The sequence below is a fragment of the Pan troglodytes genome, chromosome 23 (genome assembly GCF_028858775.2).
Source record: "Pan troglodytes isolate AG18354 chromosome 23, NHGRI_mPanTro3-v2.0_pri, whole genome shotgun sequence".
Lineage (NCBI taxonomy): Eukaryota > Metazoa > Chordata > Mammalia > Primates > Hominidae > Pan > Pan troglodytes.
In genome coordinates this window covers 25,078,375-25,093,022 of record NC_086016.1, presented here as the reverse complement: position 1 = coordinate 25,093,022, position 14,648 = coordinate 25,078,375, and the positions used below count along the sequence as shown (strand labels likewise).

At 58.1% G+C, this 14,648-nt stretch overlaps 2 protein-coding genes across 5 annotated transcripts in view; one reads left to right on the top strand and one right to left on the bottom strand.

The window, feature by feature from the left end:
* Positions 1-3,226, bottom strand: part of GNAZ (G protein subunit alpha z) — a 54,595-nt gene extending 51,369 nt beyond the window's left edge. Inside the window, exon 1 of one of the 2 annotated variants that reach the window (XM_016939527.4) lies at positions 3,101-3,226. The gene's annotated coding sequence lies outside the window, so the exon portion shown is untranslated. The remainder of the gene's footprint in view (positions 1-3,100) is intronic. The other variant, XM_016939528.4, reaches the window with a different exon arrangement.
* RSPH14 (radial spoke head 14 homolog) overlaps positions 1-14,219 on the top strand; it is an 81,388-nt gene extending 67,169 nt beyond the window's left edge. For 2 of the 3 annotated variants that reach the window (XM_016939525.3, XM_016939526.4), the window contains exons 5-8: positions 9,501-9,732; positions 11,687-11,823; positions 13,623-13,755; positions 13,916-14,219. In XM_016939525.3, the coding sequence (XP_016795014.2) occupies positions 9,501-9,732; positions 11,687-11,823; positions 13,623-13,755; positions 13,916-14,201 (788 nt within the window). In that variant the 3' untranslated portion in view covers positions 14,202-14,219. The remainder of the gene's footprint in view (positions 1-9,500; positions 9,733-11,686; positions 11,824-13,622; positions 13,756-13,915) is intronic. The other variant, XM_001169229.5, reaches the window with a different exon arrangement.
* The last annotated feature ends 429 nt before the right edge of the window (positions 14,220-14,648 follow it).

Genomic DNA, 14,648 nt, shown 5'->3' with positions numbered 1-14,648 from the left:
TAGGATCTGTCAAGCGGTCCCTGTTGGTTCAATCCTGTGAAGCGCCTCCCCTGGCGGTGTTCGCACGAAAGGGCCAAAATGTGTGGCAGGGGCTGGTGTGGGGACAGGGCGGGGCACTCTTGGCTTTGGGTATGGATGAGGATAATGAGGTTCAGAGAAAAAGGGGCTGGACCTAGGATGGTGGGGCCAGGGCCTGACTCCAGGTCTTCTGCCACCTAGACTGGAATTCTCACCTCACCACCCCGGGGCCACAACAGTCTGGGTGCTCCCACGTCCCTCTTCATTCTGCCCAGGCCGCAGCATAGCCTCTGCTCTGGGATTCTGCCTGGGGCTGACCCTTGGCATCTGCACTGACGCCTCTGTTCATTTCGCTTTGTGCTCCTTCCAGCCAAGCACAGTGCTCACAGGTGCTCAGAGGCTTGGCTACCCCAGGTTTCCTTGCTGGAGGGTTCGGGAGAGCAGTGTGCTGACCTGCCTCCTCCAGTGTGCCCGTGCACCTGCCATGGTCAGCAGCAGTGAGAGTGCCTTTGCCGCCACACACCGTCTTAAGTATTCTGAGGCTAGCGTGGGACAGACAGCACAGGGCTGCCTTCCTTGCCTCCAGGGGAGGAAGCCGCACACATGTGTTCGCACACAAGATGACTAAATTCAGCATTCCTGAATTGCTATATTCAGCATTCCTGTCCCACTGGCCTCTCTGCGGGGGCCCTGGGCAGCCCTTCTGAAGTCAATCCAGTTACCTGCAAATTCCTGGAATTGTTCTAGAAGCTCCTGAGGGCCAGACTGAGACCCCACCCATACTCCTGCACCAGGTTCCGGCCACTCTGGTGGGGCCTCCAGGTCTCTGAGGTTCCTCCTGAGACTCTAGAAAACAAAAGGACTGAGAGGCTGGGGACAGAGGGAAGAATCCATTCCCTGTGTCCCAAACCCACAGTCACATGCCAGGTCCCTCCAACAGTCCAGGCGACAGGCACAGAGCGCAGCAGCTCACCCTGCTCAGCACAGACTGCACACCCCACGAGGGCAGGCCCTGTTCTCGCTGCATCAACCTGGGCCTTGGCCAAAGCCAAGTGTGTGTTGGGTGGGGAGGGTAGGCACACTACAAAGATGAGTAACAAACAGCCCCTTCAGAGGGAGAGCAAAAACATCCCCAGAAATGAGGGAGCTGACTTAGGGGGGAAAGTGACACCAATTTCCGAGGGGGAGAAATTATGTCTTATTCACCTCCTGTCTCAGAAAATCAACGTCAGTTAGAGGAACACACAGGAAGACTTTTAAACCAGATGCCAGCATCTCCTCATTCCTAGAGAATGAGGCTTGCTCAAGGCGCATATTTTATCCAAGCACCGCAGGCCATCCACACCCCCACTGCACCCCGTAGATGGATGCTCCCAGGCTGCCACGATTACTGCTCTCAAACATCCACATCCCAGAGGCAGAGTCACTAGCTAAGCATCATCCCCGAAACAGGCAACTCAGTCCTAACAAGGGGGTTGCCTGGGTGGTTACCCAGTGCCCTGGCTGTGCCCGAGGGAGAAGTGCCTGGAAGCACAGTCTCAGACTGCAAGGAGCCTTCCCCAGTCTTTAAAGCTAGCTCTTCTCCAGGCCCACCCCAGCTCATGGGGTCATGGAACTGCTTCACTTTTACAGATGAGGAAGCCGTGGTCTCCACCATAGCCACAGTTAACCAGCAGTGGGGTCATTCCACTTCCCAGCTCCCTCAGCCCCGTGCAGCCCCCACCGGCCTTTCCCGCCATACCTCCTCCTACTCCCCAGGCATGCTGAGTGCTCCCATCAGATCTAACTGCCCAAGTGCCTCGGTCTATTCTCTCCTCTCTGCCCACAATGCCCAGCTTAGCTGTGCCCATGTCCTTCAAGCTCCAGTTCAAATGTCATGTTGCCCACGAGCTCACCTGACCCCCCAGCCCAGGACACCACTCTGAGGTCCCTCCCGAGGCCCTTGCACCTGCACTCAAGCTGGGTTGGTCGAGTAGAGACGTTTTCCCCTATGCGGTGGTCAATCAGTCCTGGGAGGGCAGGCCCAGTCCACTCCCACCCGGTGCACCCCAGCGCCAAGGCTCTGGGGGAGTGACCACTCAATAAATATTTGCTTAATTGAATTTGGCCAAGGAGCCTTCTCCAGAGAGCTCAATCCCCAGGGCAGGGAAATCACTTGGGCAGAAAGGAGCCGGTCAGGGGCTCAGCTGTCTCCCCAAGCAAGACAGACCTCTCTACCAGGCGGGTCCCTCCACCCCAACACGGACTACGCGGAACGCTGGTCTCGCTTGGCATCATCCTCTTGTCTCAGTTAACAGGAGCCCCCATTCTCGGCCTAGGCCGAATCCTGCCATCATCACCCAGGAAGGCTCAGCACCGCCCTAAAGGCAGAGCCCCCTCGGATCGCCCGCAGGATACGGAGCGCCAGCCCTGAGGCCCTCACTCCCCTCCCCCAAACACCCCCACCGCCTTTTAAGGGAAAAAATATTGAGCCGGGAACGTATTACAATCGCAGCAGGTCGATACTCATCTCTTCCTCTAAATGCCTGTGAGGAACCTGCTCGCTGCGAGAGCAGTGACCGAGAACTGCTAGCTGTCCGTCTGCGGGCCCAGGTCCTCGGGCCCAGGCCTCTGGGGCCCTCTCCTCGGTTTCAGGCAAGGCCCTGCATCGGCTCTGGCCGCCCCTCCCTGATCCTCCCCCTAGGGAGACCCGCCTCAGCGCCGCTCCCGCAGCTCGCCTGGCCCGCCCGGGCTCCGCATCAGCCGCTGCTTGGGGGCGCCCGGCGGCCCCGCGCGGCATCCCCGGCGCCCTCTGTCCACCCTCCCGGGTCCTCAGCCGCCCCCTCCCGCGGGGTCATCGGCTTGGCGGCGCATCCCTCCCCCAGCACCTGCCCGACCAGAAGCCGCCCCCTGCCCACCTCGCAGGCGTCCCCGCCCTTGGTGTCCCCCACCCCTGAGGGGCATCCCTGACGCTGCGTCCTGGCGGATCCGGGGCACAAAGGCCTGGGAAGAGTCCCAAGTGGGGGCAAGGTGGATGCCCCGGCCGTGCCCCCGACCCCTGAGGCTCAGCGGCGCGCGGCCGGCCGCGGGTCGGCTCACTCACCTCCGGGCCGCAGCACAGAGCATCTGCCGAGCTGCTCCGGGCAGGGCGGGGCGGGGCGGGGCGGCGAGCGCGGGGCCGCGGCGCCCTCGTTCCGTACGACGCGGGCGGCGGCGCCCACGCGGGGACGTGACCGGACCGCGGGCGGCGCACACGCTCCGGCCGGCCTGGTTCCCTCCGCCCGCCCTCCCGCGCCGCCCGCCGCCAGTCCGCGGGTCCGCCCGCCCCGCGCCGCGCCGCCGCCGGCAGGGGGCGGAGCCGCGAGCGCAGCCCGTTGCCAGGCCAACCGCGGGCGGGGGGGTGCCGCGCGCCCGCCGGGCACCACGCGCCGGGCACCTCCGCCCCGCCACGAGCGCCGGCCCTCTGTCCATTGGGCACAGGCAGCTGACGGACGGGCCAGTAGCCCAATGGGGACGGACAGGGGCGGGGTCGCAGCTCCGCGCGCGCCGCAGTCCCGCAAGCGCTCCCGGTGCCGGCGTTCCACCGACTCCGCTGCGCTGAGGCCTGGTAGCCGAGCCCCAGGGGCCACCTCTGGCAGCCCGGGAAACCAAGCCTGAGCCCAGCCATGGTCCTGGCCCTCTTTACTGCAGCCAGTCCCGGCTCGCCTTCTCTCCACTCGGGTTCAAACCCATTTCGGCCTCTTGTGAGCTCTACGTCCTTGGGCAACCGACTGACCTCTCCCAGCCTTTCTGTTTGCAAAGTGGGGCTAGTGGCACTTGCTTTCCTGGATTGTCTCATCAATCCTTCAGAACGTGTGAAAGCCTATGCAAACCCTAACGATTTACACCGGTGAGGTTTGTGCAGCGATGGGAGGGGGCATTAGTCATCTCTGCCGCCGGCCCCCCCCCCCCCCGCCACCGCCCAGTGTCTAGGGGCTCTTTGGCGTCCCTGGCAATCCTGGCACACGGAAGGGTGGCCTTGGGAGGGAAGGAAGGGAGAAGGACCGAGGAGCTGGCCCCCAGCCCAGACAAGCGTGACAGAGCCAGTTCAGTTAAGGCCACTGATTGGCGCTTTTGGGAAGCTGGTGGAAAGCATCAGACCCTCAGCAAAACGCAGCTGAACCCAGGCTGCAAAATTCTGTTTTCAATTTCAAAGCCTATCTGTGGACCTCAGGGCCAGGAGTCCCTCAGTTCCATGCTTAAAAGACTCTCAAGCCAGAGGGCCAAGACATGAATGCTCCTGTCTCTCTTCTCCATCTTTGTAAATCTGAAGCTTTGTGTATCCTAGAGCATCCCTGACAAAGTGCAAATGCCTTCCCAGCTAACGCGTTCCTTATCACCTTACACCTTTGTAAGGTGTGGATCATGCCATTCTTTGAGCAGCAGCCCTGGACCTGACCATGGCAGAGGTCCATGGAGCGGTCTCTCCATCATAGCTCTGTGGTGGAGAGGCAGGGGCATGTGCCTGGCTTTGCCAGCTGGACACTGTGGCATCTCAGCATCATCCCATAACCTCCCTAGGAATGTTTCCTCTTCTGTGAGATGGAGACCATTGTATTACGTACCTGCAGGGTCATGGGCCACCTGTGAGGGTGCTGCCTCAACTGTCAGGAACAGGACATATATTTGTTATGGGCATCATGGAGGCAAACTTAGTGCTCACTGGAGGTGTCCAGTGAGGACCAAGGGAATTCAGCCAATGGCTGAGGGGCTACCCTTTGTGCTTGCCTTCCACACCACCAGGCTGTGTCAGGCTGGACCTCTTGCCAGGAGGACCACACAGAGACCAGCAGCTGTGCTACCTGGCTGAGCCTCTGTTTCCTCTTCTGTCAAAAGGGAATGTAACAGACTGTGGTCAGAGGGTGGCTCTGAGGGTTAATGTATATAGGAAATGCATATTAGCATGTCTTGGGATAGCCAGAGGCTGTTTCCACTGCAGAGTCTGGGGGTCAGAGTTGAATTGTTTGCAGAGGTAAGCCCACATGCAACAGTGAGATGGCCCTTTCCAGTGGTCCAGAGCAGAGGCTAGCCTGCGGAGGGGTCCACTGGGGCTGGCTGACACCTCCCTGACTTGACCTCAAAGTAAGAGAGGGACATCTCACCTGGCATCAAACCAATATTGTATTCATGCAGCAGTCACTTACAGATAGCCTCCTCCACCAGGGTATAGTTGTAGGCACAGTTCTAGGATTCAGACTGGCCCTTTTCTGGCAGACCCTCTGCCTGTAGGGCAGGGGCAGAAAGCAAACAACGATTGGGCCTTACAGTCATGTGAGGCTATCTGAGGAGACCCACTGGGGCTCTGGGGGCCTGTGGAGTAGGGGAGCATTGGGCATTGGGCCAGCTTCCCAAAGGAAGAGATGCTTGGAATGAGGCCATAGCGGGCGTGGAGGTGGCCAGTGACATAGGGTGGGAGGGAAGTGAGTTCCAAGGCGGGGACGGTGCAGGACATGAAGGAGCACGAGGCCAGGAAGAACCCAGAGAAGACCAGTGTGGCTGGGGCCAGGGTCGTTGCCCATGCACAGATGCCAGCTCGGGGCAGTAGGATCAGGGACGTTGGCCTAAGAACTGCTAGAGAGTTTTAACGTTAGTCTTTTAAATTTGAGAAGGAGGAGGAGAAGTTTTTAATTGCCTGTTTACAGTAGGTGTGGTCCCACAGACAATGTGAGTTGTCCTACTGGAGATAATAAAATAACAAAAACATCAGTTAGTCCAGAGGAAGTGAGAGTGAGCACAGAAGTCAGTCTGTGAGGCTGAGTTCAGTGCACGGTCTGCTGTGGCTGTGAGATGGCAGGGAGACCAACAGCATGTTAGGAGACAGTGGCGGGGCATTATCAGGACCCAGGGAGATGAGAGAAGGGGAGAGGGTGGGGACCACTGGAGGAAGAGATGGTGCTTACCAAAAAGATGGAGGAGCAGTTGGGGAGGTGGTCAGGAACCAGAGAATGGAGGGTACCAGAGGCACGGGAAGAGAGCATGTGGTGAAGGAAGAAGCTGTTAACCATGCTCCCAGCTACCGGGAAGCCGAGAAAGCTGAGGACAGAGAAGCACCCCTTGGAGCAAAGGCAGGCCCAGTGGGCCAGGAGTTCAGGGCACAGGGCCACGCAAGGCTAAAGCTGGACAGGTGGGTCACCTGCGGCAAGGTGGGCCCCAGATGCCATGTGTAGATGTGCAGTCCCCTAACAGGAAAGGGTGTGGCTGCGACCAGAACCTGGGTGCTGGTGCTCTGTCCTGAGCCCTCATTGGCTGGGAGACAACAGCTGGGGCTTTGCAGTAGCCAGAGGAAGGGGGCCATGGTGGTGACTGAGCCCACTCAGCACCTCCCCAACCCAGCAGGCACAGCTGGCTGAGGAGTGGCCCCTCAACATGGTGTCAGCACCCGCCCTGCCCCACCACAAAGAAAATGACCCAGCCTCCACCACTGGGGCTCCACACCATGGACATCCGTGACCCCTCAATCCCATTGGATCTCTTTGGCTCATCAACCACTGAACCCATCCTAGCCCCTACATATCAGCCAGGCCAGATCGGGGACTCCCCACAAACACATACATTTGAGCCCTGCTGTTCTGGGCTCTCCTCCACATCCATGAGAACCAGCTTCCCTGGGGCCTCCCTTTGTGCACCTCCAGAGCCCCTAGGACCCTGGAATTCCTGGTCTACACACATGTCAACCTGTTCTGTAGTGACCTGTCCCCAGCTGACTATTCCACTAGTTTTCCCACTTCCCGGGGGTTGCTTGTCTCTAAACCATGGATGGCCCAGAGCCTGGCCTGCTCTGGTGCCACCCCATCTGGCTGATTCTCTGTGCCCCACCTGTCCTACCTCTTCTGCAACCACCCCCCACCCCCAGCGGACGCTCAGGCTGCCGCCCAGTTGGGTGGATTTCCCCGATTGTTTCCCTGGGGTCTGTGTGCCCCACCCCCACTTGAGCAAGCCATCGCAGATCTGGGTTAGTTATAAATAGCCAGGCCCGAGACTCTTCTTTTAGCTGAAAAGAAGCAAAGTGAACGAGCAGAAAGGCACACCCGGCACGCGTTTTATTTTTAATCTTCTCCCTCTGTCTCAAAATGAACCCCGGTCCCCGTGCTAAGCATTTCTAGGAGCAGAAGTACAAGACAAATGCCTGAGAAACAAAACCCAAGGAGCTGAGGGCCCCGCCTGGCTTTGCCACCATCTGATGTGTGACCTTGGGTATTCAAGTTGCCTCTCTGGGCCTCAGTTTCCTCACCAAGGAGAGGTGGGTAATGGAGGCGATCACCTTGAATGTTGACTTTTCTGACATCAACTCCTTCTATATTCCTCCCCTAACTTGTGCCCATCCTGACTCAGCAATGACACCTGTCCCAGGGATTTCCTGGGAAGCTCAGATAGGTGAGACGAGGCTACAATCTAGCCCTGATTTGAAAATTAACAACTTCCTTACCCCCAGGTCTTTGCTCGTGTCCCCATCCCAGAACTTTGTCCTTCCATCTGCCAGCAAAATTAACAGTAGGTCAAATTGTCACCTCCCTGCTGTGAGCTGGAAGAGGGCCGTCCAGTCACCACTGAGTTGAATCTATAGCCAGTAGTGGGTAGGGAGACCGTGGGCAGAACCTGAGGGGAAGCAGAGCGGGAGCAGGAGGCCAGGTGTGTGGTATGGGCAAAGCAGGGAGCTGTGCGCGAGAGAGGATCAGGCCTCGGGAGGGGTGGTGGGGCAGGGGGGTTTCTGCACTGATGGGATCTGCAGGGCTTGGGCTGTGCAGCATTTGTCTTGTATCCTACTCCTCAGCCTCCAGCAGGCCCTTGCTTGTAGCTGGGACTCAGTGTTGGTGGAATTCAGGAGAGTCTTGCCACCCTAGGCCCAGATGTTCTGGGCACACAGGGACAGACCCTTACATGGATGAAGAAATCCACAGCACGTGGAACACGTTTTCATCCACAACCCCCTGCCAGGTAGGCCCGTTTCAGTGATAAGGAAACTAGACTCAGAGAGGTTAAGTAACTTGTCCAAGGTCACACAGATTGGAAAGGATATGTTTTAAATGAGACCTAGGCTTTTTTTTTTTTTTTTTTTTTTTGCAATCTGTGCATATTAAATAAAAAAGGCCAACACAGTAGAAGCAACAGGAACCCACTTTTCCTGGGTGGTCAGAGCCCTGAGAACAAACAGGGCAGATCTAGCTGCTCCATCTGATACCACAGTGAGAAGCTGGCCAGGGGCACTGGGAGCCACCTGACACCAGAGGACCTGGGGGATGGGGCATGGAGAGCTGCTGGACATTATGAGACATGGGAGGGGGTGGGCGGTAAGAGCCACTCAGCACCCTGCTCCGCCTTTCTACCCCATCACCCTGGGCACCTGCTGTTTGATGTCCTCAGGGAGTTGGGGAAGAAGGCTGGGGTGATGTCTTCAAAGAGGAAATCCCTGGTACTAATTGGCACTTGGAGACCTTTAGGCTAATCAACCTGTTTATTTCTGTCTCTAGAGTAAATTAGACGGTTTAGCTGGGGAGGGCAGAAGAAAGAGGTGTCTGCTGGTGGCCACCTCCCTGGGGGCTGTAGATGGCTTTGCAGTAGGCAGTGGGCTGCAGGGCAGTGGCGAGGGCAGCCGCTTGCCGTAGGGAAGGGCACTGTGCACATTCCCTGTGCTTCTCATCTCAGTGACTCAGGAGGGCTGTTCTGCCCACCGTCCTGGGCTCAGGATGCCACTCGTGCTGGGTTCTCTAGGCAACCACATGCTGACATTCCTCAGGAGGGAAGGGAGCTGGGAGGAGCCAGGTGGGGCCTGTTTATGGGGGAGCCTTGCCTCATTGTGCTTCTCCCAGTACCTGCACCCCAGCTGTGCCATGTGGAGCCCCCTTCCCACAGAGCCCCAGGTCCCATGAAGACCAGAGCCTATGGCTTCCTGTCACCTTTAGTTGGGGCACAGCTCTTTTTGGTGTGTGTGACACTGGCCTACACTCTAGGTCTTCTGTCTCAGAGTCAAACCCAAGCTCTTCTCAAGGGCTGGTCAGACCAGTGTGGGGTCTCCAGCAGCTTTGAAATATTTTGGTGGATGGGAAGCGGGGGCTTGGCTGGCTCCCCAACTCTGGGGCAGGGGGAGGGAAGAGTGGAGGTCTCCTGGTGTGCCTGGGCCCTGCAGGAGTGAGCTGTCAGCTCTCCGAGGGGTGGCTACTGCCTCTCCGGCTGCTGTGCGCTTGCTATGGTTGATGCCCCCTGAGACACAGGCGACAAAAGACCGGTCCTTCCTGGGTTCTCTGAGCCTCCGCCCTTAGCCCCTGACATGGCTGTCACTGCAGCTGCCTGCTGGTCGCTCAGGCCCCTGGCCAGGCGGGACGTGTGTGTGGGGGTGGCACTTGCAAGTCCTTTTGTCAAACCCACCCACTGGCTCTGCAAGACCCTCCTTGAGCCCTGCAGGCCAACTGGCATGGGTGGGTGGGTGTGTGGCCAGCCCGCCCTCAGTGCCCTTTCCTGCCTTGTAGGGGCCCAAGAGATCATCAGCAAAGGTCTGATTTCCTCACTGGTATGGAAGCTGCAGGTGGAGGTGGAGGAGGAGGAGTTCCAGGAGTTCATCCTGGACACACTGGTCCTCTGCCTGCAGGAGGATGCCACCGAGGCCCTGGGCAGCAATGTGGTGCTTGTCCTGAAGCAGAAGCTCCTCAGCGCCAACCAGAACATCCGCAGCAAGGCCGCCCGTGCGCTCCTTAATGTCAGGTGAGGCCTGGCCTAGGCTGGGTTTCTACCAAGGCTGGGAGAAGGCACCTGAGCTGGACTGGTCCAGAGCTCAAGGGCGGCCACCCTGGGCCTGCTTCCCCTTGCCTGCTTGTGCCCAGGGGCAGGAGGGAGCTGGGACGGAGGATGACCTTCTCCCCTAGGGTGACCACCATCCCGTTGGCCTGGGAGTGTACTGTATCCCAGGAAACCCCTCAGCCTGGACAAAGCCAGATGATTGTGCACCCCCTCCCCATGAGGAAGGCCAGCACAGGAGATGCACTGGTGATGATCATGACACCCAGCGGTCACTGAGTGCCTCCTGTGTGCCAGGCGTTGTCTACAAACCTCACATTTAGGCAACCCTCCAGGGAGGTGATGTCTGCCTTCACAGGTGAGAAAAGGAGGCAGTGTCTTGTGTCTCACACCAGGTCACACAGGATCACAGTCTACATCCTGGCCTGGAAACTGAGGGAGCCCAAAGCCTCAAAGCTGCAGGGGGCAGGGTGCGGTGTGTGTTCTCACACTGGGCCCCTTTTCACGAGGACAGGCTGGTCACCGAACCCCAGAGTCTCTGCCTTAGCTGTGACTATGTCTCTTTAGTGGAGGCCCTCTTGCCTTCCCTAAGTCCTGGCTTCTCTTCTGAGAGTCTCACTAGAGGCTCAGGCCAGTATTTCTGCAAGTGGGGCCCCTGACCCAAGCCCCCGGGAGGTTTGTGAAAATGCAGATTCCTGGGCCCTGTCCCAGCCCCATCATTCTTAGGTCTGCTCAGAGGTCCCCTTTCTGTGGGACCATGAGAGTGGCTTTCCAGGAGAGAGCTCTCTCTCTGAAACTGTAACCTCCTTGCTGTCCCCTGTCCTCCCATGTCCACTGTGACCACCATCCCTGCCGTTACTTTGTGTGTCATCCCCGAGGGGAGCTCCTGAGGACAGGGCTTTCCTCTGTTTGCTGCCCTAAACCCAGGGTTTGCAGCGGGGGAGCTTTGGCTCCCAGTTGAGAATTATCTGGCCCTAAAGAACACTGAGCTGGAGAAACCCTGCTCTTGTCCCCACTCTTGTAAACAAATCGGGGAATCCCTGCATCGCTCTTGTCTCAGTGTCTTGCTGTGTGAACGAATCGGGGAATCCCTGCATGTGGGGCCCAGGACTCTGCATCTTTGATCATGGGCTTCGGGGTCGAGGCCCACTGCCCTGAAAGGCTCCCAGTGTCACAGCTAGTGGCTGGCCAACCTCATATCCCAATCTGTGTTCCCAGGGAACACCTGTGTCTTTGAGGTCATTAAGAGCTCTACAAAAATGAGGGTTCTTTGGTGGCTACATTTGGGAAAGGTTGATTAAACTAAGTGACACAGGGGTCTTTGCACTGTGGCATTCCTGTGGGGCTTGTGAACAGTGTTTCCTGGCCCAGGGAGCCCTTTCTTTTTAGGGGACAGAATTGACCCTCTTTCAGGAAACTTTTGGGGAGTCCATCATCCTCATTTCCACAACTTCATTCAGTGCCAGAGTAAATGGCCTAAAAGTCACCTGGTCTGAGTCCTTAGCTGCAGTTGCCCAGTGCCCGGCAGCTGCTGCTGTTGGGGGCAGCTTGGCCCATCACTGTCAGCTCTGGCTCTTAGGCAAAGTCAAAACAGGTCTCCCTGTGGTTGACACCCCTGGGTCCTGCTGTTCCCCATTTTGGGGCCACAGAGAACATGCCCTATTTCTTTTCTGTGTGCTGGCTCAGAATGAGGCCCTGTCACCCCGTGGTCTTCACTGGCAGTGGGCCGCGTTGACACCAATGCTCCTCTGCAGCCCAGCATCCCTGCCATGACCAGTCCTGGATCATGGGGACCAGTCCTGGGACTACCTGGGGTAGCCCCCACACAATTATTTCTTTTGTGTCTCCCTGGGGCACTCCTGGGCCTTGCGCCTCTTCTCCCTTCCAAGCAGAGCCCCTCTCTGTTCCCTCTCTGCCCCAGCATATCTCGAGAGGGCAAGAAACAGGTGTGTCATTTTGACGTCATCCCCATCCTGGTCCATCTGCTGAAAGACCCAGTGGAGCATGTGAAGTCTAACGCTGCCGGTGCCCTGATGTTCGCCACAGTGATCACTGAAGGTGAGGCGGTGGGGGGTGCCGCAGGGAGGGAGACCCCAGCAGGCTAGCATCCGTGATGAGCTTTCTGTACTCAGGGGCTGGGTATCGTCCCCCAAACTCCACACTTTGCAACAAAAAAAAAAACCCTCCCCTTGGCCTATCACTGATGTCCTTTCAAGGTTGGGTCCAAGGCCCAGCCCTCCCTCTTCTCCCCAGCACAGTGGCCCCTCACCGGTCACTCACATTAGGACCTCTGTGCCTTCGCACCAGTCTGTTCCCTGGGCCTGGAATTCCCGCCTCCCACCCAGGCCCCTCGTGAGCTGTGACTCAAGGGTTGATTAGTTTGCCATCCATGATTCTGTTACCCTGAGGTCTAAGCAAACCCTGGAGCCCTTGACTCTATGGTGTTTATTCATCCTAATTATTTTTCTTAAACTGGAGGAGGGGGCAAATTCAGAATTATCTCCCTCGAGCCCCCCACCTTGGGACTCCCAGCCAGTCAGGCTTCCCCTCTAAGTCACCCAACCCTGGGCTCATGGAAGAACCCTGGGCTGTTTCCACACCTGGCAGACTGGGGCGTGGCACTCCCAGGACCCCTGAAAGCATTTGACTTTCCCTCTGGCCCCTACACACCCACCAGCCTGGGGCCCTGTGCTTCCTTTGAGTTCCACGGAGGACCATCTGGGCTTAGATTTGCAATCAGCCTCCCAAAGACAGGTCCTCCCAGGCCCTGCACACCTGACCCTAATGCTGCTTGAGGTATGCAGATGGGAGAGGTTGGGGCTTTCTTGGAGTCCACAGCCCCTCCTTTTACTGGTGTAGTCAGGATGCTGACTGCACGGTGGCAGGGGCTCCCCCTGCGTGTTTATCTTGGGGCAGCTTCAGCCCAGTGTCCTTCTCAGTCCAGGCTTTCTGTAGGAGTGCTTGGAGGGCCACGGGGCTCGAGACACAAGAGGCTGAGACCCAGGGAGATGAGGCCACTTATTCCCAAGCTGGCACTCCAGCTGAGGGTCCTGAAGCCCCTGCCACGTGCCAGGCCCTGGGAGGCAGTGATGAGGGATGTGGAGGAGAAGCCCAGCATGGGTGGGGCAAACACAGGGGACAAGTCGCCTCTGGGAAGGGCTTGGGATCAATCCCAAGGACAATGGGAGTTGGCAGGGCCCAGGCTGAGAGGTTCCACCAGCAAAGGGGAGAGTCCGCTGGGCACTGCAGGAGCATAGGACCGGCAAGGACAGCAGGAAGGGGCAGTGAAGGGTTGAGGAGGGCATCTCTCAGGAACCATGTGTGTTTTGTGCAGAGTAGGTGCTCAAGAAATATTGGCAACATATATGAACTATTGGGTTTACTTTTTTTTTTTTTTTTTGAGATGGAGTCTTGCTCTGTCGCCCAGGCTGGAGTGCAGTGGCACCATCTTGGCTCACTGCAAGCTCCGCCTCCCAGGTTCACGCATTCTCCTGCCTCGGCCTCCTGAGTAGCTGGGACTACAGGCGCCCGCCACCATGCCCGGCTAATTTTTTGTATTTTTAGTAGAGACGGGGTTTCACTGTGTTAGCCAGGATGGTCACAATCTCCTGACCTCGTGATCCACCCGCCTCGGCCTCCCAAAGTGCTGGGATTACAGGCGTGAGCCACCGCGCCCAGCTGGGCTTACTTTTTTTAAAGAGCCAGTGTCTCAGTGTGTCACCCAGGCTAGAGTACAATGTCACGATCACTGCAGCCTCAAACTCCCAGGCTCTAGTGATTCTCCCCGCTCAGTCTCCTGAGTAGCTGGGACCATAGGCACCTGTCACCACATCTGGATAATTTTTAAATTTTTGTAGAGATGGAATCTCATTATGTTGCCCAGGCTGGTCTTGAACTCCTGGGCAGGATACGAGAGTGGATGGAGAGGAGCCAGTTGAGGCCGGAAAGGCAGGAGATGAAGAGGCCAGGCCCAGGCCGGACTCAGCGAAGGTGCAAGAGCCCTGAGGGTGAGGGCATGTTGGTGGGGCATAAACCAGGCAAAAACCCCTTGAGACTGCACAAGGAGGAGGGTCAGGAGAGGGCTAGGGTGAGAGGGGGTGAGAAGAGGGCCCCTTGGGCTGTTTGGAAGCCTTGTGTTGGTGGCCTGCAGGGAAGTATGCGGCCCTGGAGGCACAAGCCATCGGCCCGCTCCTGGAGCTGCTGCACTCCCCCATGACCATAGCGCGCCTGAATGCCACCAAGGCCCTTACCATGCTGGCAGAGGCCCCCGAGGGCCGCAAGGCCCTGCAGACGCACGTGCCCACTTTCCGTGCCATGGAGGTGGAGACTTACGAAAAGCCTCAAGTGGCCGAAGCCTTACAGCGGGCAGCCCGGATCGCCATCAGTGTCATCGAGTTCAAACCCTGAGCCCTTCATTCACCTCTGTGAGTGAATAAATGTGCTAAGTCTCTTTATCTCGGGTCCGAATGGCACTTTCTGTTCCTGGAGCACAGTCACATCTTCTCTTGCTCTCCTGCCAAAGGGGAAATGCGAGGCCCAGAAGCACCGGGTCTGGGTGGCACAGGCTGAACCCAGTGCGGGGGATGGGTGGGAGGTGGCCTTGGAGTTGTGCTCTCTCTCCTGGGGCCAAGAGTTCCCCTCAGAAGGTAGAGAGTAGGGCTGAGCCCTCCAGAGACAAGGCTGGGGGCAGGGACTTGGGCTGGGGAAGGAAGGAACCCAGATGCGCCAGGCACCACCCAGGTTTCAGAAGATCCAGTGATTGACCCCTGGGGTGTGGCTGGGTGTGGCTCTGCTCAGCCAGGTCTGTCCCTTCCCCACCCTGGGTGATGGGAAGGAAGGTGATAGGTGAAACCCCATGCAGGTTCTTTGTGGAGAAGGTGACT